At 39.2% G+C, this 24,321-nt stretch overlaps 4 protein-coding genes across 8 annotated transcripts in view; 2 read left to right on the top strand and 2 right to left on the bottom strand.

Annotated features, from left to right (window-relative positions):
* Positions 1–529: 529 nt before the first annotated feature.
* On the top strand, positions 530–1,705 carry LOC143183583 (translational activator of cytochrome c oxidase 1). Its single transcript, XM_076385190.1, has 4 exons — positions 530–741; positions 924–1,170; positions 1,237–1,396; positions 1,460–1,705. Exons 1-4 carry the CDS (start codon positions 561–563, stop codon positions 1,679–1,681), a joined length of 810 nt encoding a protein of 269 aa, XP_076241305.1. The 5' UTR covers positions 530–560; the 3' UTR covers positions 1,682–1,705.
* An 86-nt stretch (positions 1,706–1,791) lies between these two features.
* LOC143183582 (uncharacterized) lies at positions 1,792–5,646 on the bottom strand. Its single transcript, XM_076385188.1, has 5 exons — positions 5,549–5,646; positions 4,342–4,426; positions 4,133–4,255; positions 3,848–4,031; positions 1,792–3,767 (listed from the first exon to the last, which is right to left on the bottom strand). Exons 1-5 carry the CDS (start codon positions 5,564–5,566, stop codon positions 1,979–1,981), a joined length of 2,199 nt encoding a protein of 732 aa, XP_076241303.1. The 5' UTR covers positions 5,567–5,646; the 3' UTR covers positions 1,792–1,978.
* Positions 5,647–6,543: 897 nt separating this feature from the next.
* On the top strand, positions 6,544–8,801 carry Spds (Spermidine Synthase). The gene is made up of 5 exons (XM_076386272.1): positions 6,544–6,687; positions 7,201–7,321; positions 7,393–7,639; positions 7,740–7,969; positions 8,064–8,801. The coding sequence occupies exons 1-5, from the start codon at positions 6,557–6,559 to the stop codon at positions 8,214–8,216; spliced, it is 882 nt and encodes a 293-aa protein (XP_076242387.1). The 5' UTR covers positions 6,544–6,556; the 3' UTR covers positions 8,217–8,801.
* Positions 8,802–10,093: 1,292 nt separating this feature from the next.
* The window catches only part of Rhea (Talin_middle and talin-RS domain-containing protein rhea), a 43,039-nt gene continuing 28,811 nt past the window's right edge, over positions 10,094–24,321 (bottom strand). For 2 of the 5 annotated variants that reach the window (XM_076386267.1, XM_076386269.1), the window contains 8 exons: positions 23,958–24,046; positions 22,593–23,051; positions 22,412–22,447; positions 20,184–21,997; positions 18,004–19,906; positions 17,178–17,924; positions 14,218–14,856; positions 10,094–13,940 (listed from right to left, as the gene is read on the bottom strand). In XM_076386267.1, the coding sequence (XP_076242382.1) occupies positions 12,327–13,940; positions 14,218–14,856; positions 17,178–17,924; positions 18,004–19,906; positions 20,184–21,997; positions 22,412–22,447; positions 22,593–23,051; positions 23,958–24,046 (7,301 nt within the window). In that variant the 3' untranslated portion in view covers positions 10,094–12,326. Of the gene's footprint in view, positions 13,941–14,217; positions 14,857–15,670; positions 16,177–17,177; positions 17,925–18,003; positions 19,907–20,183; positions 21,998–22,411; positions 22,448–22,592; positions 23,052–23,957; positions 24,047–24,321 lie in introns of those variants that run through there. The other 3 variants (XM_076386268.1, XM_076386270.1, XM_076386271.1) reach the window with 2 other exon arrangements.

Raw genomic sequence — 24,321 nt, 5'->3', positions numbered from 1 at the left:
TTCTACAAGACATTCCCTCCTTGAAGGAATTCATGTTTAAAATATTTTGCAGATAGTGCCTTCGATATTTTTTATATGCAATATAATTAATTTTAATTGTAGCCAAATCTACCCCTTAGTACAAGTACATAGCTCTAGTTACAAGTCAAGCAATACTTATTCCAATGGCAGAAGTCATAATGGAAGAAAAAATTCCAAGTACAATTGAATTCCGAATGAAATAAGTGTCAATAGTAAAGTTATTAGTACTATTACTCCATGTAATTTTATAAGTGTAAATCTAGACAGAATTTCACTTCATAAATTTAAAAAGCCCCGCCAATTATATAGAACTAGTTTTTTCATAGGGAATTTTCATACTACTCAAGCTTTCATCTCTATGGTTTACATAATATCATTGGTCGAATGAGATGGATATCACTAGAATTTCAGTGCTAGTTATTTTTCTCTGTATTAATAATAACTGGAAATAATACCAAAGCTATATTCCTAATGTCCCTGATCTCTGGTGTGCCTTTTGAAGTGTGAAGTAACCTATTGTGATAACCTTAGTTTTTACAATGAAGTTCCGGATAAATATGTTAATTTATAATAATTATAAAAATATTTTGTTTCAAGAAACTAGAAGATATGCGGGTCATAGCAAGTGGCAAAATATCAAACATACTAAAGAGACACAAGATGCAGCAAGAGCAGCCTTATTTCGTAGTTTGACTAATAAGATGAAAATTGCGATAACAGGTATGTCTTTTTAAACATAAATGAAAATAAACTGATAAATTAAAATTAATGCATTAAATTTGAGCAATGAACATTTGGAAACCATGTCCAATTTAAATTATCATTGCTAAAGTTGTACAAAATACATATATTTAAAAAACATATTTGGTAATGAAAACTAAAATATAATTTTTATTTTAAAGAGACTGGAATTATAGATCCAGATAAAAATCTAAGATTAGCACAGCTTATTGAACAAGCTAAAAAAGCCAGTATGCCAGTAACCACTATAAAAACATTTCTAGAAAAGATGAAAAATAAAACAGAGAAATCACAGATAGAAATATTACCAATTCGTGGTCCTGGAGGATGCACATTGATTCTGTATATTGCAAGCAGCAATATTACTTACACAAAACTTGGCATTAGTGCTATCGTAAAAAAGGTTAGGTAAGTATTAATGCACTTTTAATTATATTATTTAATATTTTCAGTTTATATTAATTTGGATTACAGTGCTCAAGTTGCTGACCCTTCCACACTGCAGATGTTTGATTGTGCATGCTATGTTGTAGCATCAAAAGAATGTAACTTAGATCAAGCAATGGAAGATGCAATAAATATCAATGCACAAGATGTACAAGAAATAAAAGACAATGATGAAACATGTTTTGAGGTATGAGAAGTTAATTCCTTGAGTTCATCTAGCTTTAAATAACATCTTCTCCATTTGTTGCAGTTCAAATGTGAATTTCTATCTAGCAGTAAAAGTATCAGCCAGTTAAGAACTTTAGGATACTCTATACTGTCAACAGAAGATATCTGTATACCTCAATATTTAACTGAATTAAATGAAGAAGACTTAAAACTTGTAAAGAAACTGAAAGACAAACTAATGAACACTGGAGACATTGAAAAGATAGAAGATAACATAGCAGAATATGATAAAACATCTGAATGACTTGAGACACAATGAATGGAATGTAGTTTCTCAAATTTTCTTTATAAATACATCCTACAAAATAATTATAATAAGAACACAATGTATATATGGTCTTTTATTATTAATGCTGGTAAAACAAACGCTTTACCAAAGAAAAAATAAATAAAGTTAAATAATTCTATACAATTACAAAATTCATTCTATTATCATCTAATGAAAGGTACCATCATTACAGATTATTGTACATAGCTGAAAATATATACAATACTGCAAATATGTATGAATTTGTTTCTTACAATTCTATACAGGTCTTCATTATCTCTGAACACCATATCCTTTAATTTCATGTATATTAGAACCTGGAAAATTTTCAACAGCATGTCTATGAAACAAAGATTTCAATAGTCTTTTTGACATTTTAGCTTTATCACTCCATGGGCTAGACACAAAATTAACTGGTCGACCAATTGCACTTCTGGAAGGTGTCCCTAAAGATGTTGCATTTGTTGTTTGTTGGGTGGATTCTGTAATAGATTCTTCATTATGTGTAGAGTTCTTATCACCTATGGACTCATCCACTGATTCTTTCTGCTTCTTTTTCTTTGGTTTTTTTGACTTCTGTGTACTTTCACAGATACCATCTGTATTTTCTTTATCTGAAATCTCTATCACATTTTCCGCCTCTGCCACTTCGACTATAGAATCAATTATATCCTCTTTTTTCTTCTTTTCTTTCGATTTCTTTAAAACTGTTTCAGTTTCTTCCGATTTTTCTGCTTTTCTTTTCTTGTCATCATCAGTAATTTCTGGCGTATTTTCAGAAATATCTTCAGAATTTACGTCATTTAGCTCAGTTTTCTTTTTCTTTTTCTTCTTCTTTTCCTTGGATAAATTCTTCTCATCTTCTTTCTCAGATTTTACTTCAGACTTTGCATCTAATTCTTCACCATCATTTGTATCACTTTCAGTGATAGTAATTACTTCTATTGCCTTTTCTTTCTCTTTCTTCTTCTTTTTCTTCTTTGCCTTCTTACTCACATCGTCTTTTGATATAGAATTATTGGGCACATTGTCTTCTGTTTTAACTTTCTTATTTTTTATCTCATCTTCACCGACTTCTTTATCTTCTTCTGGTGTTTCTACTATCGTTTCTAAGTTAGATCGGCGACTACCTTTCCTCTTTTTCGACTTTCGACTCTTACGTTCATTAATTTCATTGTCATTCACTTCCTCAGATACTTCCTCAATATCTAATGCTTCATTGACAAACCCAGATGATACAGAATTATTAACATTATCTTCTGGTTTCTTTTTCCTTTTGCTCTTTTTATTTTCAACCTCAAATTTGTCCAACTTGGTTTTCCCTTTTTTCTTTTTTACACAGTCAGTACTATATTCTACATGATCATTAAATGTAACTCTTTTCTTATCCTCTATTTCATCACTTAAATCTAGAGCAGAATTTGCTACACCAAATTCTACTCTGGATACTTCAAATTCTTTCCCATTACAAAATTCATTAGCTTGACATTCCAAGTTTAAAGCATCATTTACAAAACCATTTTGACTCTCATTGTTATGTACAATATCCTTTTTAAATTTTTTAGAATCACTGTCTACCCCTGATTCATTATTATCACACACTTTTCTCTTTTTAGATGATTTAAATCCATTGCTAGGATTTGAAATATTTTCAGGGCTATTTAATTTTAAACAAGGATTCTCAAAAGCATAATTGCAAGAATTTTCTTTTTCTTTATTTTCACTTTTACTCTGTGACCCCTTTTTATGGTTTTCTGAAGTGAAGCCAAATCCAGCATATTCAGGTTCACTTTCAGAATTACTTTCTCGTTGGCTTTTGTTTCTAGCCGTGAAAGGAAAATCCTGCCCTTTTCTCATAAAATAATCAGCTATGTTACCACCGTTTATAGTAATAACACCACCTGTATTATCTTGAGCACCAATTGGGTCAGGACTTTCCTGATCATTACTTTCATTATCTTTAATATTTTTTTCTATGTTTAAATCTTTTTGCCCAAATATATTTGCTATATCTTTTGAGGTATATTTATTTACATCTTTCCCCCTTGTGAATTTGTGATAGCTAGTGCAACAAGAATTCAAGAATGAAATCACATATGATTACGTAAAACTAAATTATAGTATTTCATACACTGTACTTACTGAACACGTGCCCGACTCTGCTTCGACTTTAACTCCAATGATTTTCCACTCAATTCGCTTTTAACATCCTCTGTTTGTGGTACACTACCAGACTGACTCTTTTGGAGTTCTTGTAAGAAATCATTAAAGCTGTCTTGATGTTCCGTCCAAGCTTTATCCATGTTCTCCTTTTTGAATCCGATACCTGTTGCATCATTGTCTTATATGTATATTCGAAACTCTTTATACGCAATAGGAAGCAGTCAAGTACCAATTCATACAGAATGCTAACAGAATGAAGCTTACCTGCAGTGTCGTCTTTATAAGACACACGAACATGTTCTGTCATGCCTTGTTCATTCGCTCCAAGTCCTTTGCCACTTGTCCAACCCATTTTCTCCAACATCTTCTGCCCGAATTTGTTCGAATCTGTACACACAAGAAAATATTAGTTATATCATTTTTAGACATAACAGTTCATAATATCGTTATAAAAAATTTAAATAATCGCACACCTTCGCTCCACTGTTTTCCTCGTGGATTTAATGTCCATTTTTGTTTTCGGCGCGGCTCTGCGAGCATCGACATTTTACCTTGATCCTCGAATTAACAATTAACTACAGTTATTTACTGAATCTTTAGTATTCAGATACGGGTAATTGAAGCAGCGACTTTGTTTATGATTAAATTCTTGTGAAATCAACAAAATTGCGAAAAAAATGAACGCACGACGCAGAACACGTTTGCGAAGCCATGTGGACCGTTGTCGCGAGTGTACTGCGCATCCTACTACGCATCGTATGCGCGCGCTTTCACTCTGCGATTCAAATTTGAATTTTTGGAATCTCGTTCGCGCCAAGTGTTACTCTAGTTTAAACAAGATGTTAATCTATGAATAACTAATTCTACTATAAAAATGTTATCATGATAGTAAAAATTAATATTATTAAGATTATTTCAACGTTATCTTAACTGTAAATATAGCGTCAAGATAAAATATTTTTATCTCAGAACACGTGTTCTCAACTAGATCTCTTCAAACTTGGAATACGAAAAAATTATAGTGATGTCTTGCTGATGTCTGATAAAAGTTAGAACAATTCAACGTGCAAGTCCAAAGTTAGTGAGTCAGCTTTGCTTTTCCTTGAGCATTCTAAACAGCTCATGTTAAGGTCAAAGGTCTGAAACTCGGTACATGTTTGTCTTATCGCCGCTGCAGATGAGCTGCATCGCCCTTATTATTTGAAACGAGATAACAATGAGATTATCGGGCAGCTTATTCTCTTTTCGTTCAAAAACATATTAAATTAAATATTAAATTTCCCTTACTATCTTTCAATAATAGCATACCCATTTTTTATTGTTATTTAATATACTTTTGCAATGGACTTAAGTTTGGTAAGAATCTTATATATACACTTTACCCTTTAAACATGTATATTCCTTATTAATGTGTATACCTTTCTACATACAAAATTTGGTTCAAAAAGACTCGAGGAGCCAAAGAAATAAGCCTAAAACATTCTACTTATCTTAATACCTTTGAGACAGAAACTCCTAAGTAAATTTTAAACCTATCAATCGGACTAATACGGCTCCAAAACCAAACTGATTCCCTGCTTCCGTTCAGTGCTCTGTCTCTTTTTGGAACTTCTTTCCTTTTAACACAACTGAAGCCCGATTTGGGGTTTCGTAGAACACTTGGCTCGCGCCTTATCTTACCGATAGTTCAACCATCATTATCGGAGAGCACACGAATGGGGGCGATAAGTACTACCATCCGCTTGGCGAATAAACTTTCATTCGTCAGTCTTGCTCGTGCTTCTGTTTGGAAGGTCTCTCCTGGCTGGTTGCCCCATTCACGGTACGCACTTTCTTTCTGACTTTTCACTGTAACTTTTGGGAAAGAAAACGAGCGACTGGACACCTTGGTGGTCTCTCGTCTACTTGAATCCCCTCAGCGGAGCAATGCACTTTGCCTGCTGGGGATGCCACAGATACACGACTTGAAATGGTCGAACTCCTGAGAACGTGGAAAACAGTTTATCACTCGAATTCGTAGCAGTAAATTTCCTGTCAAACTCTTACGCATTCGTCTCACAAATCGTATAAAAAATTCTCTACTAGCGAGTTAATAGGTGTTTGTGTGCCTTTGACACGTGACAGAATCTACTCTCATTAATATTCTAATTAATACTTGAAGGACGTCACTATATGTAAATATAGGCCCGATATCACGTGGAGTTCGAAGGTATGCGCCTAAATCTGCTACCGATACTCTCCATTGACTTTCATTGACTTCGTTTAAGAAGACAGTATCACATTACGCACAGATATGCTTACAGACATAAACATACTCAATTTCCACATTTTAAACACGATTAGCTACTCAAACACACTCTTAATTATTTCGACAATTCAACATAAAATGGTATCGAAATCGAACGTCAAAGGAGCATCCTTTCTGAATTCTTTTTTTCTTGAAGTAAATTCCTCGAGTAGAACAGCGTGTACACCGCAAATACCACGAGCACGAATACAAGCAGGTGACAAACGAGTTTTTCGCTGTTCTGTCGCGGAAGGCGAAGGACGCGCGTCGTAGGGAAACATGTTTGGCCGGCGTAACAAGGCCTTTGGTTTTGTTTTCCTCTCCTCAGCGATTAACCCGACCGACACAGTCTCTGCTTTACAGTCGAATATCGAAGGAGAGGCTGGCCGCCGCAGGACGACATGGACGCGATGAAATCAGGTTGGTTCAGCGAAATCGATGACCTGTGGCCAGGATTTGCGTTGTCCCTCCAAGTAGTTAAGGTGCTCCATAGGGAACGATCGCAGTATCAAGACGTGATGGTGCTTGAAACGTAAATATCGACTGCACGTATTTCGTCCTAATGATTGAATAAGTTTCACTGTTGAACGATGTCGGAGAGAATAACAAGTTATCAATGGGAGTTCAGGATGCAATGTGAGGGACCTGTTGAAGTTCAATAAACATAAGATTTGATGGGAGGGATCGATGATGTACTGATGAACAGGCTCGTCTTCTCTGACTATTGTCAGTGATCGCTATAGATTACTACACACTATACATATACTGCCATGTGATTGCATCCCAGCGTTTAATCTTCTTCTTACTAAATAAACACTATTATAATTTCTATTTTTAGCGACATCACTGATACAAGTGTTGCATAATTTGACTTTAGAATTTTATCACGTTACTCTGTCTGAATCATTTAATTCTGTACTTACATGTAGTTCTTCTTTTCTGTTGTAAACTACTTTTGATTATAAAAAATTCTACTATACTATTTTTTTCTTACATATTTTTTTTTCTTAATTTGTAGAGGATTACTTTAATCACATATTTACAGGAGATCACATGGAAGGGCGCTGATTTTAGACGGTATCATACAGTGCACAGAGAGAGACGAATTTGCCTACCAAGAAGGGATAGCTTTTCTACCACTATGCAGTCACCCAAATCCAAAAACTGTAAGGTTTTGCATTCTTCGTTATTTTTATAATATTTCTCGATCTTTAAAGTTTATTATAACACTCAATAGGTTTTAATAGTCGGAGGTGGAGATGGGGGTGTAGCTCGCGAGGTCGCCAAACACCCCCAAGTAGAAAGGATTGTGCAAGTTGAAATCGACCCTAAAGTACTGGAAGTGTCCAGGAAGTACTTGCCCCTAATGAGTGCGGGACTTGACCACCCCAAAGTCACCCTTAACGTGGGTGATGGCTTTGAATTTCTGAAGCAGCACACAGGTGAATTCGACGTTATTATCACAGACAGTAGTGACCCTATTGGTGAGTATTTTTTTTTTACTTAAAAATATTCGAACCTGCAGTTTGTTTATTATATTTTTTACTGATAAAGTGAATTAAAGAATATTCTACTTTAATATAGGCCCAGCACTGTCTCTCTACCAAGAATCATACTTCAGTTTAATGAAGGCTGCACTGAAACCTGGCGGAATCGTTTGCAGCCAAGCAGGAACTGCATGGGCGAATCTCGATCATGTAACTCAAACTCTGCAACATGTTAGATCCGTGTTTCCGGTTGCAGCTTATGGGACCGTTGCTGTGCCAACATACCCTACAGGACAAATTGGTTTCGTTCTTGGTAGTCTAAATATTGTGAGTATACATTATTCACTTAGTTCATTTCAGCATTTCTAAATAGATTTTTAATCATGTTAAATGCATTCTTACAATTCCAATGTCGTTTTAGGAGACGGACTTCAAAGAACCAAAAAAAGTGTTCAGCGATAATGAACTTGAGCAAATGAAGATGAAATATTACGATGAAAAAGTTCATCGTGCCGCATTTGCTTTGCCCAGGTTTATTGCAAAAGCATTGACTGAGAAGCACAATAAATATTAAATGCTCAATTATTGCAAGTTAAGAATTTTTCTATGGATATAGGATAAGTAAAAAATGTCAAAGATTGAGCTTTTAGATGAATTCAAAATCGACTTAAAAATGGTACAAGTAACTTAAATTATAGGATAAATATATAAGATAGGATCTGATTATTTTGACTCATGAGACATGAACCTGACCTAGATATTGTGAAAGTGTGAACGATAAGAGTATATGTTCATCGTGTTTAATATAATACAGACTAAATCAAATATCTCGACTCGTAATTAATAAACTTACGAGATTAATTGCCTGGTCTACAGAGACGGTAAAAGGAAAGGAATTATTAAGATATTTATAAATCTTTATAAAAATATCAATTTGAAATATTGTTTTGAGTACTTAGATGCTGGCAAAACAATCCCTCAATTTAGAGATATCAAATCTCGATATTTTAAGCCTTTCCTTGAACCCTCTGTAGAGGCTATCGCTTAATGATAGATCTCAGTCTTCTCAAAACGCACCTTGTCAATAACACGACAACAAAGTGTTAGAAATTCTTTATTACCTGAAAGTAATAGGGCTAATAATGTATATTTGCGAGCTTTCGCTGTAATATAATGATAAAATAACATTCGTTATAACGACCATCATAATGTACGTAATAATAATAATAATAATAATAATAATAAAGCAATAATAATATATTATAATATTACAACTTGTAACATTCCACGGTAATAGACGTTTTAAGACTTAATTGATTGTACTAAGAATAACGATTAAAAATATTCTATGTATAAATTTTTGTATATGATCGAAACAATGTTGCAATATTGAAACTGTAAAAACCATCTCGTTGCTTCTTTCCCAATACATTAACGACACAATCGCCTTGTATAATTCGTTATTTCTGTTACTTGTATATATATTTCTTTTATATATCATGGCACGCAATTATATAGTATATATACGTATATAAAATAAAAATACGATTGGCGATCGTTCTCAAAAAAAGAGAATATATATATATATTATTATACTAAATGCAATAATGTATACATATATATATACGAATCCCTTTGGAAGAATTTTGACGATCAAAATTCTGCGCTTTCGTACTTCTGTATAAAAGGAGATTCTTATTTTTTTTACTTTTTTCTCTTTTTCTTGCTTCCATTCTTGTACTACCGAACATTAGTAAAGCATGTGATTTTTGGTAATATTCAAAAACTCCTACGTTCGCTAAGAGCACGTAAAAAAGCGGCAGCTCATTACACATTTAGGCACTTTTCGTTTTTCCCATTCTTTTTTTGTTCAAAATCTTCGTGCTTTCACGAAGACGTCTTAAATAGGAATAATCTACTAGTCTATTTACAATTCCTCATCTACCTTCGAAAGACTAACGATAATTGCACTAATTGATCACTTGGAACAGGTCTGTCCAACCACTGGCCTACAAAGTCTTTCCATTCTATGTTATCCCAATGCACATTATTGTAGATTAATTTTAGTCAAATAATGTATACCCATATTTACAAATGAGACTGTACTTATCTCAACAAAACTAAACTCGATTTTTATTCTACACTATAAGCTCGTTTCTATTAGCACTTTCTGAAAAACGAAATTAACTTTTTGTAAATAATTGTCATAAATTACGACCTTATCCTAAACCTAAAATCCAAAAGCTGAAATTCTCTCTCAAAAAGCTTCCTTCTTAATTATTTCAATTCCTTTAAAACGTTTGGTAAAATTACTATAAAACTTGTCCCTGTTTTGAATGCCTTCTAATAAACCGATTCTCCAGGAAATTTACGAAAAAGCTCATACGTCATGAAGTAGCAAAAATAAATTCTCCAACATTCTTATAACACCATATTTATACAAGAACCTCATTATTCTTTTTTCTGTATTTCCATCAATCTCAACTTCTCACTCACTACATTATTTCTTCCATCGAGTTCCCTCACTTCCGTCAGTTGGACAGCTCTGACTCAAAACAGTTGACGACTACTTCGTTGATGAAACTGTCGCTATGTACAGTGCTATGAGAGACAGCAACAAGCTGTTGACTCAGGCAACAAATCTTTCTCTATATCCTCAACTTTTATCACATCTTCCACTTTCCCAAACTGTTTCTTTTCTTGCCCTATCCGAAAGAAAGTTCTCATAGCAGTGTGCATAGTAACAGAAACATGATCGCAAACGAGCCACCGCTATGAAATGGGTAAATAAAAAGTCATGCGATAGCAATAAAACAATATACAGGAAAATTGAAGGAAGAGAATCAGGTTCAAGCAAGCGAACAGCATTCAGAACGAACAAAGACGCGCTTAAACATTAATGTTAATCCCAGGGAGAAACAGAAATGTTACAAAGAGGGGAAGGGAAGTGAAGACACCGAGGGCCAACGCCGCACGGTCTCGGAAAGTTAATAAAATTAAATGATATGTTGCTTCTCTTGTTAATCCGTGGCCTTAAACTTAAAATTAAGATAAATCAGAGCTAAATTAAACATCAGACGTAGCTTTCCTGCGGTGTTCGACGGTTCATCGATCGCGTTTATAATAAAGACTTCAGAGATCCTTACTTGTGGATCTTCATAGGATATCTCAAAACAGTATCATCTAAAAGTCGACGATCCACTCATTGTGCTATTTCAAGTTGTATATATATATATTCTGGAATACCCTATACAAATCGGGAATTCATTGACAAAATTGTAAAATTTCGAGATTGCAGTAGAAATTACAGCAATTCTTCATCTAACTTATCGAAGAAATTGTTAATAAAACCCTCTTAAATATATTGTAAAAAGTCTCTCAAAAGAGAAAAATGGAATAGCAAACGATATTAAAATGTCCAGAATAATAGACACATGTTCATTCATATTTTCATTTAAGAAATCAGCTTACTAAAAGGATCAATTTCATTTATATTAAATAAACATTAGTGCATAGCTTTTGAATTCCTGGTCAAAAGGGGACGATTACTGCCCACCAGTATTCTTAAAAAGGCTAACTTCGAAAGCACGTATTATTTCTATCTAAGGACACTTCTTCATTTCATCGTGAAGACTATCATATGAAGGCGCCAAAATTGCATTCAAGGATGCTAGGGACGAATCTCGATTTACTTTCGAGGAGTATTGTTTTATAATTAACCTAATTCAGTATCGTACTGATTGACTTGACTCTTTGTGCTTGCATGACCAAGATATCACATTTTTCCTGAATGTTTGTATAAGTTCCGAGTTTCAGAAATCACCAACATAGCTTCAATCAATAGATTTCTGTGTCACATGAAGGCCAGATTTATGAATATGCCAGGAGAATTGTAGTTTCACTAGCTCCCCTTTTCTTAATTTCTAATATAGATTGTCTGACAGAAAATGTTGTGAGTTTTGTTGAGATTCTTGAAACTTCTATAAGATTAACACTCCCCAAAATACAGATTGTTCGTCTTATCATTAATATAAAGGCCATATTTGCGCGAACAGTCTGAATTTTGAAATTATCTTCTCTCATGAACAAGTCTAAATTTCGACAAAAAAAATATTCAGAAATCTGATTTATCCTATATCAGTAGAATAGAAAAAGCTACGATTTGGCTGTCAATTCTTACTAAAAAATACGTAGAGATTCTTAGACTGCATTACTTGGATGGATTGGTGTAATGGTGATACTGATTGTCAAATGTAAGTTCCTCTTAAACTATTGTACTTCACGATCATCGCTACATGTGTATATTCCCAGTCAAAATTGATAGCCAAAGTTGAAATTATTTAGAATATTGAACTCTACCTACTCTACCAACACGTAAGTCCTGCGAAATTTCATTCTTCACGTTTCAAATGTTTCCTTGTCCAATATAAATGAATTATTCGTTCGTCAATCGATATCGCCGGGCTACCGCAGCTCGTCACATCAAGATACACACAACTTATTTCCATCAGGGAAGCTTCCCCTTGCACACAATATTACAGGGAAACCCACGAGCAACGCCATCGGCTCGTCGGCATACCGAAAAGCAATTTCAATGCTAGCAGTCTCTAAGTAGTTCCATCCTAAGGAACACTTGCTGTTTCAGAGCATCTTCAAGATACTTCGATTCTTTCCTTCCACCCAGTTACTTATCCTCAAATCGGAAGGTCTTCGTGTTCGATTCCTGTCGGCTCGACATTGTCATAGTGACAGTCTTCTTCTCAGTAACCTTGTGCATCGTCGACTGTTTCGTTGTACGTTCCTCGTGGGTGTCATTGTCAACAGCCTTGAACGTGGACAGCTCGTTGCCAGAGGTCGCGTACTCTTTGGTCTCCTCTGTGGACTCAAAGTTGGAGCTGCTGGTTGTCTTGCCAGGAGTAGAGGTGTACACCTTTGTCGTGATCGTTTCCACTCTGCCACCAGGTATAACCTTCGTCTCAACATTTCTGAAGGTCTGATTCTGCGGAATGCTTCCATAACGCTGCGTCTCCGAGTGCTTGTCCGATCGGAAGGTGCTCATAGGACTGTGGCCTGAGAATCTGTCTATAGAATCACTGTAATATTTGTGGTCCTGACTGGGAGAGTAAGACTTCTGCTCGTAAGATCGATCGTCACTGCCGTACTGATCTTGAGAATATTTTTCGTAAGAGTGCTGCTGCTGTTCCTGGAAGACTTTGCGCGTGGGGGACACTGGAGAATAATTCATCGTGTGGACAGGTGGATATGGTCCATTCATATGCTTCTTTTCCATAGTACCGTAACTTTCCTGGTTGATCTTCCTTTCAATCGAACTGAACTGCCCAGGCGAACTGTCGATCTTTCTTTCCATGCCAACAGAGTACGGACTTTCACAGGTGTACCTTCTATCATGTTGAGTATCACTGTACTTCTTCTCCACCGATCCATACTGACTTTCCATAGCAGATCGATATTGACTGTCCTTCATCTTCCTCTCTAAAGTACTCTGGGTAGAGTGGACTTTCTCTGGGCTGACTAAGTTCTGTCTATCAGCAGCAAGCTGATTCATACTGTACACAGTAGAGTGCAACTGATCGGCACTGTGATTCAAATGGGACTGGGAATCATAAGCTTTGGTTTCGTATTTTGTAGTGTAGCTTTCGTAACCACTCTGTTCACCTTCGTTGTCGGTGTCAGTAAGGTCTGGGCGGTTCTTGTACTTTGCCTGTCGAATGGCAGTGAGTCTACCCCTGGCTTCCTCCAATTCTCGCTCGATGCGCAATACCTCTGATCTCGCGTTTATCTCCTGAGCTATTCCACCGACCATTCTACGGTTCAAGATCAGAGACCGATCTTCTTCTTGCTGGATAGCCTGTTGTGCAGCTCTCACCAAGTTATCAGTAGCACGTTTCACTGCGTTTCCAGCTGCTTGCAAGCGTTTTGTACTGTCGCTGTCTGGGTCAGCTTTCACTTTGCAAGCTACCAGCAACTGCGCTGTACTGCTGGCGACCTGTTTCGCGCTGGAGATTAGTTTTTCCTCGGAGCTGACACCCTGGACTAAAGCATTCGCCGATTCTACGAGACTATGCGTTGCGGCTGCGACCATTCTTGCAGCAGAAATTAATCCCTCGGACCACTGGCCATCGTCAGAGCTGCTTATAGGTGTTCGAGAAACTTTTCCTGTGGCTATCAGCTCCCTTTGAGCAGCGCTCGCTGCTTTTATAAGGGCTGATGTGGCGGCTGCGATGGATTTGGCTGCCTCTAGGATCATTTCGTCGAAGTTCATATCTTCGTTAGCCTCCTATAACAGGAAAAATTAAAAATTAAAGGAGACATAGAATGTTAGTATAAATTAAATTTATACTAATTTTTTTACAAGTCTTACCATCGATGAACCTCCGTCGATTTTCCTGACCGCCATAATAATATGTTTGATTCCTGGTCGATTATTAAACAAACAACCAAGAATATCAAACATATCTTACAGAAGCCAGATTAAGTTCTCCAATTCCTCCTTTAAAAGTCACTTAACCCATGCATACAAAATACTAAAAAAGATCACATTAAAAAATATTCACCTGTATGCTTCTTCTTGGCCTCAAACTTGCAAGCTTCTTAGCAGCGGCGTCAATACTGGCAGCAGCTCCCAGCAATTCATTCTCAGCAATAACTGTTGGATCATCAGGGTCTACCCAGTCATTACCCTTCAGCAATTCAGCCACAGCTACCAATTCCGTCACACTCTGAGCAATTTTTCGAGAAATCTGTGGCAGAGTGTGCTTTGCATCTCCAGACCTAGAGGCTATCTGAAGAATCGATTGCAGCAGTTCTCTATAGTTAATTGCCACATCATGACCAGCCTGAAGAGTCCTGTCTCTAAGCTCTGCTGTCTCCGCGCAGTTGTAGGCAGCTCCTTTACATATAGTCAGCATGTCGCTAATAGCTTTTCGTCCCATATTTGCGGCTGCAATTATATCGTCTTGTTTGCAACTGTTTCCTGCTGCCACTGCCTTCGCAGTCGACATGGTGATACTCTTCGTGCAACGAACAAGGTCTTCTGGAGTCACGTTGCTTTTCTGGGTCTCTGGGGTGTTCAGAGCACGGATTTCTTGTGCTATGGCTTCGATGGTTGACTCCAGTGCCCTGGTACCACGCGTGTGCTCATCTTCCACAGCTTTCACAGTCTTCAGCAAGGACGTCACATTGGTCACCATCACCTGAAGACGAAGAAACGAAGAATTGTTAGGATTAACGTTCTCCTGGGATTACTTAGTATTACTACGTTAATCTACCGATAATCTGGGTACTGTTCTCCGTGTACTCATCGAGGGCAGACTGGCAAACTAAAAATCACGTAACTGAGACTGCATTTGCTTGAACATTATGCATGTCGAGTTGCAGCACGGTGGATTACGTGACTCTTAGAATAATGCCGCTTAAACGAGATGTAACGTTTGTTACGGGGTTAGTGTTCTTGTTACGTATCACGTACAATCATGTCTGATGTATTTTTTGTGATAACTTTTAGTGACAAGATTCTGTAGCAGAAGAGTGTCGATTCTGAAGAGTTATTATTATTATCATAATTTTAGAATTATAGCGTTTATTAGGATCCAGAGCAAACACCAAACAGTTAAATTATGTATCATTATATAAAATTCATAGAAGTGTTCTTTCCCAAAGTAAAAAATAGATCATATGAAGAATTATGAGACTGAACCCACTCAGGTACTTTGAATTTAGACTTTGTGCGTTCTACTACAGTAAAGTGTGTACAATTAATTTAAACCGTAATTAGTTGAAGCATTAAGCACATTGCTATTAATGGTTAATGCACACTCGCTTGCAATTGGAATGTACGTACCTAAAGTCGTTCTTTTTTTATTCTAAATTCCTGCCACGGCTGATTAATGAGTTGGTTCGAAAAGTACAGTGTAAAAATTCGATGATTTATTTCGTCATTACAAAAAGAAAAATAAAAGGAAAGATGAGGTATAGTACAAAGTAAAGTACAGGCAGAGTTGATATTACTAGAGTGACACCGAGATACAATTGTTTCTGTGCATTGTAAAAAATAGTCTAATGATGTAGCAGAAGCATATTGCATTAATCCCTTTAAATGCATTCTAACATTTAAGTACAAAGAACAGTCTCGAATATAAATGCATCGACGGTAGTTAACTGGGTACTTGAAACTGGACTCAAGGGGACTGTAAAATGCAAATTTGCACACAAATTCGTCACCAAGTCCTCCCGAATTACACTAAATCAATGCTCCAGTGTCTAATCATTTCGTTCGATCGGAATTCAGCGGGAAGCATCGGCAGCGACAACAAAGAACGCGACTGAACAAAAAATCGGGGCTTCGGCTACATGAGCAACAGCAAATCGGAAGTTCGCTGAGACGGTTGTTCGCTCTCGGAGGCTGAGAGCAGACGTATCAGCTCCTCCTCTTGATCGGACACGAACCATTCGGACTCCGAGCCGCCGACGTCACTTAGAGGCATCAGCTGCTGGTGTAGCTGCTGTTCTAACACCTATCCGAATCGCCCAGACCAAAATCGTCAATGAGACTCACATTAAAGTCCACCGTTCGTGACAAATGTTTTTTTTTCACTACGTAATCGCGTAAATCTCATCATCACCATCATATCATCATCAACAAGCAAAACAAAGCCGAGTGAGATTCTCTTTACCGGGTGAAGCAAACATCGGTTCTGCCTCGCACAGCCTCTACATACTTTCCATCAACAGGTAACACAGACCGAGTATGTCACACACACGAAAGAAAAGATGGAGAAAACCGAACGTAGGAGAGTGCAAAAGGTGGACTTTAATTGCGTGAACACGTGCTTCCATTTGGTCGTGGCGAATTACGATGCGTATATGGTGATAATAATTGTATGTGTATGAACGACACTTTTCTGTACATTCTCTCTTTCTGTTCTTTTTTTTCTTCGGTATTTTTTTAGTGGAATATCAACGAAATCTGTTAGAAGCGAAGTAAAAATCTAATCGATTAAAGTCCACCCAAAAAGTAACTGGGAATTGGTTCGTAGTTAAGTGAAGGTCGGATTTAATGAGATCAGAGTGAGAGTTAGATTCACAACGCTGGGGATCCTACGCTTCTTGCGTTGTTTGTCCCTTTTTTGCGAGTTAATGTCATTTCTTCTGCGGTTAATAGTATTTAGTGAAGCACTTCCCAACCTATGCTTTACTTCTAGTTTCTTCTATCGAAACTTCAATTGTGAAACCTTGGTTGAAACTTCAAAAGAAGGGTCAACAAAGACTAGACACAGACCCCTTCTTAATTAGATTGGGAAATCAAAACCATAAGTTACGTTTAGTCACACATGTGTATCCTTAAGAAAGCTCTACTTCCTGATATCTCGACGTTGCCATTCCGTTAAAGGCCTCTTCCACTCAAGCGTCTCAGTGTCAGTAAATACTAAGCCAACGGGAGACTCCTCGCCCATCCGCAACATCGACGTGAACACGAATAAAGCGACCAGAAAAAAATATTAAAGAAGTCAATTACCTTGGCAGAGTCCTTCAAGTGTGCCATGCTAGGGTCGTTAATGGGCTTCCCACTGGCTGCTTTGGTGGCGTGAATGAGATCGCCGAGGGCAGAGGCAACATCCTTCACTGCATTGATTAACATCACCTGCGCCTCAGGGTTCTGGCTTCCCAAACTGGCTGCTCCATATTTAACAACCTCAGCTAGCTGAACGATCGTCGATACAGCGTTCTGTGCAGCAACAGCCAACTGCTCTTGTGAAGAGGCAGCTCCTGCTACCAATGTTTTAGTGTCCTCCACAAGAGCCTTAGCTGTTTTCAAGATATTCTCCCTGTGATCTGCAAAAGTGTCGCCCTCGTTCTCTGCATGCAATGTTCCAGCCGTGGCGAACATTATGGTAGTGTCCAGGTCACCAATGATGCCTGACACAGTGCTGGCTGCGTTGATACAAGCTTGGGTACCTCTAGAACCAGCTTGGAGAGCAGCTAGTACCTGAGACACTTTCTCTGTGACGGTTTTGCTATGCTCTGCAACTTCTCTCTGCGCGTAAGCATCGCCTGGAGACATCTGGCATATTCCTGCAGCACGAACGATATCTACGCAGGCTCTGCCAAGCTCCTGGACACCTGTGCGAAGTCTGGAAGACACGTCTGCGTTGGATGCTGCTGCAGAGGCGCCAGAAGTGTCACGAGCTAACTGTGTGTACTTGTGGGAAATGTCTACTGCGAGGGGGCCTAATCTGCCAACGTCGGTACTGGACTTGGTTGACTGGAATTAGAAAAAAATAGAGATTACTTAAATGATATCGTAAAAATTCATTTAAGAAGAGTATTTCTTGATCTCTTACCATTTCTTGCGCCAGTCGTGCTATCTCCTTGGCAGCTTCCACCATTCTCGTTTGGTAGTCGACATAAGAGTCAACTGTATCGATCGTGGACATCCTGTGGTCTTCCAATCTCACCATCGCCCGAGAAATAGTATCAATCAATCCAGTAACAATACCATTAGAAGTTGAAATGGTCTCCAGTGTATTTTGTAATTCTTGCAGAGCATCCTTCATAGATTCTACAGTCTCATCTACTTCTGTGTGCAAGTTGATAGCCTTTGGATTACCACCTGATTCCTTCGTTACACAGACGAGTTGCAAAGCAGATTCTGCGACAGTCTTCGTCTGGTCCAGTAGCATCATCTGTTGTTTTGAATGCACCATATTCGAAGCAGCACCAATACCCCCGGAAACAAGGGGTTCGCAGTAGAGAGCTACCTGATTGACAGCGTGACCAATATTCTCAGCTTCGTACTTAGCAGCTATTCGGACAGGTTCTAGTTTCTCCCGCAGCTCGCTAGCGCTGCTTTCCATCTGATCAGTGAATCCTTGCATCGTGTTCTCTCGTCGCGGAACCAGAGCCTGTGAAACAGCACTGAGAGAAGCAGCATCCAGTTCTCGAATCCTAGCGGACAGTTTCTCAATAGCAGCGTCGCATTCCTTCTGCCCAGGCGCCTTGTCGCGAATAGAAGCGACCAAAGATTTGATCGAATCACTGACGCTCTTACTGTGATTAGCCAGCAGCTGCCAAGTCGGAGGATCTTTTGGACTGACAGCTAGACTCTTAGCGGCTCGCACCATGGCACAAGAGCCGTCGATGATGGCTTTCCCAGCACTAGTGATTGGTTCCTGAGCAGCTCTAGCGGCAACAGATATTTTTGCTGGCTGGCTAGCGAATTCTGGAGACCCAGCAAATGTACAGAGATTATCGACAGCTTCAAGAAGTGGCTTCGTGGCCTCTGCACACTTGTCTCTGTTCGCCTCTGAATAATTCGAATCGAGGGCCTTGATTTCCTTCACCAAGGCGGATGTAGAATTAGCAACATCCTTGGCTGAGTGCACGAAGTGTCGTTTAGCAACTGGGTTACTGGTCTTATTCGAAGCTTCACGACAAGCATTGCAGAGAGCACTTGTGTACTTCGCGATCATAGTGGTCGCTGAGAGAACTTGTTGTTCACTGCTCGTGGGATTTCCTAGAGTCTGGCAACCGGTGTGAATGGCTTGTGCAGCTCTTAAGAATTGGGCCTGATCTACTAGGCCTGGCTTTCCAGCAACAGAGGTCGGATCGCTCACTCCTGCCAAGTACGCAGCTTGAGCAGCTGCTTCGATCAAACCACAGATCGAAGAAGAGACTCCCCGAACTGCGACTGAGAATTGTTCATGCTCGGACTTCTTTGCATGATTCGCTATGCCTGTCATTCCATCGCCCAGACTCTTACTCTTTTCCATCACAGTTTCTAGACATTCGTAGTACGAAGCGTCTGAAATCGGCTCGCTGGGATTGTCGAGAAGCGAACGCATTGATTGGATGTTTCTGATGGCGTTGTCGCATTCGTTTTGGCCAGGTGCAGCGGAAGTGCAGACGTCAACGAGGTAATTGATAGAATCGGTCACGGCTCGTGCAGCAGCTGACAATTGATTCTTCGCGTTTGGCGCGCTTGGGTCGGCTGCCACCGATTTAGCTGTTACTAGAAGCTTACTAGATGTCATGCTGACGTTCTTTAGGGAGACGACCATTTGGCTTCGAGTTTCCACTGTTGTTTGACCAGCCATTTCCATTCCGACTCCTAACAAGTCTCCGAAAGCGTTTGTGAATTGTTTTGAAGAGCTTGCTAGTTGCACGGGAGAACGTATTGATGAAACAACGTTCGATGAAGCATCATTCAAGTTTGCGGCTGCGTTGTTAAGATCGCTTTGTAATTGCCTGCAAAAAAGAAATTAAAAATTCTAATATGTGATTATATCGATTGTATAATCTCGGAATTAAAATTAAATTTTTTATAGTGAAGTGAATATCAACGAAACAAGGTAACCTTAGATGCCTAGAATTATCAAGATTAACTCTTCAGGTTTACTTTTAACTATTCAAATGTATGTCAATGACTGATAACTATGTGAAACACAAGAACCAAAATAGTAACAAGTTATCGGTGTACTACTTGATAAAACCACTTATCGAAGGTATAAAAGGATGTACTTACCCATAACTCTTATTCGTTTGCGGGAACTCGTTCATACTCAAAACCTGAGTCATGTCTTCGATATTCTTGATTGCTTCGTCGACATCTCGTTGACCAGGTAAACAAGACACACACTTATTCAGGGAATTCGATACGTCTTTAGCAACTGCAGCCAAATTGACTTCGTTGTCTGGATTATCTGGATTCTTCAAAGCGCGCCTGGCCTCCTTAACAAGACGCAAAGACTTCAAGATCACATCATCCGCAGTCATCAGCACCTTCTTCTGCGTCTCGGGTTGATTGGACGTAGCAGCCACTCCGCGAACAGCGTAAGTTAGATCTTTGAGCGCAGTCGCCGTTTCTCTTGCCGCGCTTCCAGTGTAATTCTCATTTCCTTGTTTCGCAGCAGACAAAAGCTGAGCCATCGCGAATCCAACATTCTTTGAAGTAGCACCCAGTCGAAGAGCAGTGGACTCAGTCGTCTCATCGGGCAAGGGTCTTAAAGAAGCTGCCTCCACCGCTCTATAGAATTCACCTAATTCATCCTTCAGGCTGTTAATCAATTCCTCAGCAGCGTCTAATTCTAAACCACCACAAGCTTCTCTAGCACGCGTTACTGCTGACCTTAAGTCGCTCAGAGAAGAACCCAATTGTTGAGCAGTATTGTTTAACTGCAAAGCGGAAGCCTGGTCAGTGACTGTCGGTAGAACTGCTCTGGCAGCTTTCACGACAGATGTGCCAGGCTGTAAGAACTGCTCGGACGCGTTGATCAGGTTTAATTGTGCTGTAGGATTATCAGGTTGCGCTTGTGTTCCCTTGACTCCAGCCACGAGACTTGGTATCTGCTGTGACATTGTGTGACACTCCGCGGATAATTCCTCTTGACTAGAAGGATTTGTGTTGTGGTGCGCTGCCCCTGATGCGGCAGCTATGCACTGCGTGGCTGTGGAGGCGGCCTGCTTCGCGCAAGCTTCCAATCTGCTGATTAATTTTCTTCGCAAAGCAGGAGTAGCAGCCGCAGTGGTTGCTGCTCTTAGCTCTTCGGCAGCTTGACGCAACTGATCTTGCATCTTTGCGTCATGAGGACTGCTGGCGCATTGTCTCGCAGCTTCTACCATTTTGGCCGTAGCGTCAGCCAGCATCTTCGCCGCAGCTAATAAGCGCTGCTGCTGCTCGGAATCTGTTTGTCTTTCTGCCTCACCCTTTATGCTCTGAATTAACTGCGCTGTTGCTTGACCAACTACTCTTGCTTGACGCACCATCTCGCCAGCGTCGCCTGTACTAGCGAATAATTTATCAGTGGCCACCAGTATCGTCTCCACTGCTCCTTCCTGAATCGATTCTTTGGCTCTTTCTCCTCTCGTAGCTGTTCTGATGTGATTCAACAGATCGTTCAGTGTTCTGCTAACTTCAGCCGCAGCTGCGCTCAGTTCTTTCAGAAGATTTCCATCGCTGCAGGTTTCGTTGCATACCTCTACCAAGCCTTCCACTGCCCTCGTCACTTCGCGAACTGCGTTCATCAGCTGGGTCTGACAAGCTGGAGAATGTAAGGTTGGTGCTACTACCTTTGCACAGGCGACTAATTGTGATGTTGCGAGGGCACATTGTGTGGCAGCTGATATGACGCGGTTCTGAGTGGCAGAGTCTTCACAAACAGCTGCGATGTTCTTTGCCTTCAACACCAAAGCGGCGGTGGAGTTGGCGACAGCTTTTGCCAGGGCGAGCAACATGTCTTGGAGCTCTCGGTTCGAGTCATTCTCTTCTCCAATCGTTGTCAGGACTTGGTGTGAGGCCTCACCCACGCGGGATGCTGCATTTAGGAGATTCTGTCTCGGCTGGAAAGTTTAAAAAAGAGAAATGAGTTATGGTATAATAGATCCATGGGTAAGAAAATTATTTAACAAAACTGAAATAAAAAGAATTCTATCTAACATCAAATAGTAGTATAGTACAAAACTTCAGAAAATGTTGACAATGAGCTTCAACAGTGTCAAAGAGAAAAAATCTCGTAAATTATATTTTAACATATTAACAGAAAGTGTTCTCTCAATGTAACAAGGTTTCCTCTTCTAAAAAGGAAAAAGAAGCTACACTATTGCAATTCAAAGAACTGAATCACAGAACAGGAAAGTATCTTTAAGAAGCCACCAGTTGACTATACGCACATCACTTATAACAAAACTCTAACAAAAGTACTATAACAATAGCAAATGTCTGAAAACTATGAAGCCTTTTGATATTGTGCTTACGTATTTTTCGTAGGTAGGAGGCGCTACGTAGAAAGGCTGTACAAAAAGATATCACTTTCACTATCGTTCCTAATACAATTACAGAGAATGTTGAGAATGTCATCGTAAATTTGTCTTCTCCAGGTAAATTACAAATGGTAAGAAATGTCCAAGTAGTCTGATAATAACTTAAGAACCTCACCTCTTTGGTCTCAGGCTCCGTAGCCTTCAGAAGGTCGGAGAAGGCCGAACATAGCTTCCTCGCGGCGTCCAGGAGTCTGTCACCCGAAGAATCGTCATCCATCAGGGCAGCTATCATCCTGACACCCTTCGTCATCTCTGGTAGATTGGTAGCGATCGTGGTGATCGCTGCTCCCACCGCTGTGTGATCCACATCGTCGGCTGGGCCAGAGGTCAGAGTGACGACCTGCGCCGTGGCAGCGTTCATCGCTGCGATTTGCGAGCCCACGTTTTGCTTGTGCGTGTCTATGGTTTGCTCGATCCATTTCAACGATGCTGGGTCTGTTCCCAGTTCAGGAAGCTGAGCTTTGTAGGAGAGCTCAGTCTCCGCGATGTGGATCACCTCGTGACCAGCAGTGATAGTTGACAGTAAGGCACGTTGTGGTTCGGACAGGACGGATGTTACCTTGGTTTGTTGCACCTGGTTTCAACGAGGGTTAATTGTTGATACTCTAGCTACTTTGCACAATTTCTTGGTGTAGACGTACAGTAGCCACCGCATCCTTTTTCCTTTACATTTTAAGTTTTTAGAACTTTTCAATTTTAGGTGAAAAGCAATTTGATATTTTATGGTCAGAGTGTTAAACAGTTTTCTGATAAAAAAATCGGAATTTGCAAGTTGGAGCTCACAAGATATTTATGCAGATTCACGATTGCCACTGTACCATATGGTGAGTCACACAATTTACTTATACAAGACTTTTTGTTATTTCTTCAATAACCAGCGTGTCAAAATAATTAAAAGTGCATATTGAAACAAGACTACACAAACAAATATTGATAATACAGACTTCACTGACTTACTTAGAAATTTCTATAATAAACTGCAAACTTACATTTTTATTAAACACTAATGCAAAGAATACAGTACATAAAAGTTCAGTGATTTCTGCATTTTATTCAGAAGAACAGAATCAAATCGAACTGAAAATCGAAATAACGTAATCTGAAGCTCTTTTTAACAACCAATTATATGTAACTGAAAGTTTTATCGTCGTGTACCTACTCTGTGTCCGCAATAGAAGGCGCCTAGCATGAAAATAAATTTAAACCGTCTATTAGTCGTCTGCGAGATCGTTTCAACGTATAACGAAATCTTTACATTATTAATTTCCAAAACTTAAAAATATCGTCGGTATTCGCTGCGATCTGTTATTAATGCTAAATCTAAGCTACTGGCAAACGGAGCGACTGAACAGCTCTTGCTAACGCGAATGATGAGTGTCTTTTCATATGCAATTAATTTAAATTCGAGAGAGAGAGACACGTGGCAAAACACTGAGATTCAACGTGAGCAAGAGCCCTCAGTGTTTCTTATTGACCTTACCATCGGTGGAGCATGAGCGATGTTCACCTGGCCGCTGACAGTCGTGTACTGAGCACTGGCCATGTGCCCGGTCCCATATGGTCGAGCCCCTACAAACCGTATCATGCAACTATCCGAGTGGTATTTACAAAGATCGATCGTTCATCGATCGATTGCACGACACCGAGTTCGCTCAACAAGAAGCTTAGATACTCATTGATCGCGACACTGAAGCTAGATACCCACGCTCCGCGATGCGAAGCGAAACATTTAGAAGAAAAGCTCTCGAGGCTAGAAACGACATTTACATGTACAAAAAAAAATGAAAGAAAAAGAAAAATCGAACATGTCGTATGTACAAACGGAATAAAATGAAGGACGACGC

The sequence above is a fragment of the Calliopsis andreniformis genome, chromosome 9, assembly GCF_051401765.1.
Source record: "Calliopsis andreniformis isolate RMS-2024a chromosome 9, iyCalAndr_principal, whole genome shotgun sequence".
In the NCBI taxonomy this organism is placed as follows: domain Eukaryota; kingdom Metazoa; phylum Arthropoda; class Insecta; order Hymenoptera; family Andrenidae; genus Calliopsis; species Calliopsis andreniformis.
Note: the sequence above shows the minus strand (reverse complement) of the source record. Positions and strands in the feature narration are given on the sequence as shown.

Excerpts from the sequence above, each read along its gene's own strand:
- LOC143183582 (XM_076385188.1), bottom strand. Across the intron at positions 4,256-4,341 it reads AGGAAAACAGTGGAGCGAAG|ATTCGAACAAATTCGGGCAG; the intron begins GTGTGCGATTAT and ends TTGTGTGTACAG. Across the intron at positions 4,032-4,132 it reads TTATAAAGACGACACTGCAG|GTATCGGATTCAAAAAGGAG; the intron begins GTAAGCTTCATT and ends ATGATGCAACAG.
- LOC143183583 (XM_076385190.1), top strand. The coding sequence starts at position 561 with ATGAAGTTCCGGATAAATATGTTAATTTATAATAATTATAAAAATATT. Across the intron at positions 1,171-1,236 it reads GCTATCGTAAAAAAGGTTAG|TGCTCAAGTTGCTGACCCTT; the intron begins GTAAGTATTAAT and ends TTTGGATTACAG. Across the intron at positions 1,397-1,459 it reads ATGATGAAACATGTTTTGAG|TTCAAATGTGAATTTCTATC; the intron begins GTATGAGAAGTT and ends CATTTGTTGCAG.
- Spds (XM_076386272.1), top strand. The coding sequence starts at position 6,557 with ATGGACGCGATGAAATCAGGTTGGTTCAGCGAAATCGATGACCTGTGG. Across the intron at positions 6,688-7,200 it reads GACGTGATGGTGCTTGAAAC|GAGATCACATGGAAGGGCGC; the intron begins GTAAATATCGAC and ends ACATATTTACAG. Across the intron at positions 7,640-7,739 it reads AGACAGTAGTGACCCTATTG|GCCCAGCACTGTCTCTCTAC; the intron begins GTGAGTATTTTT and ends ACTTTAATATAG.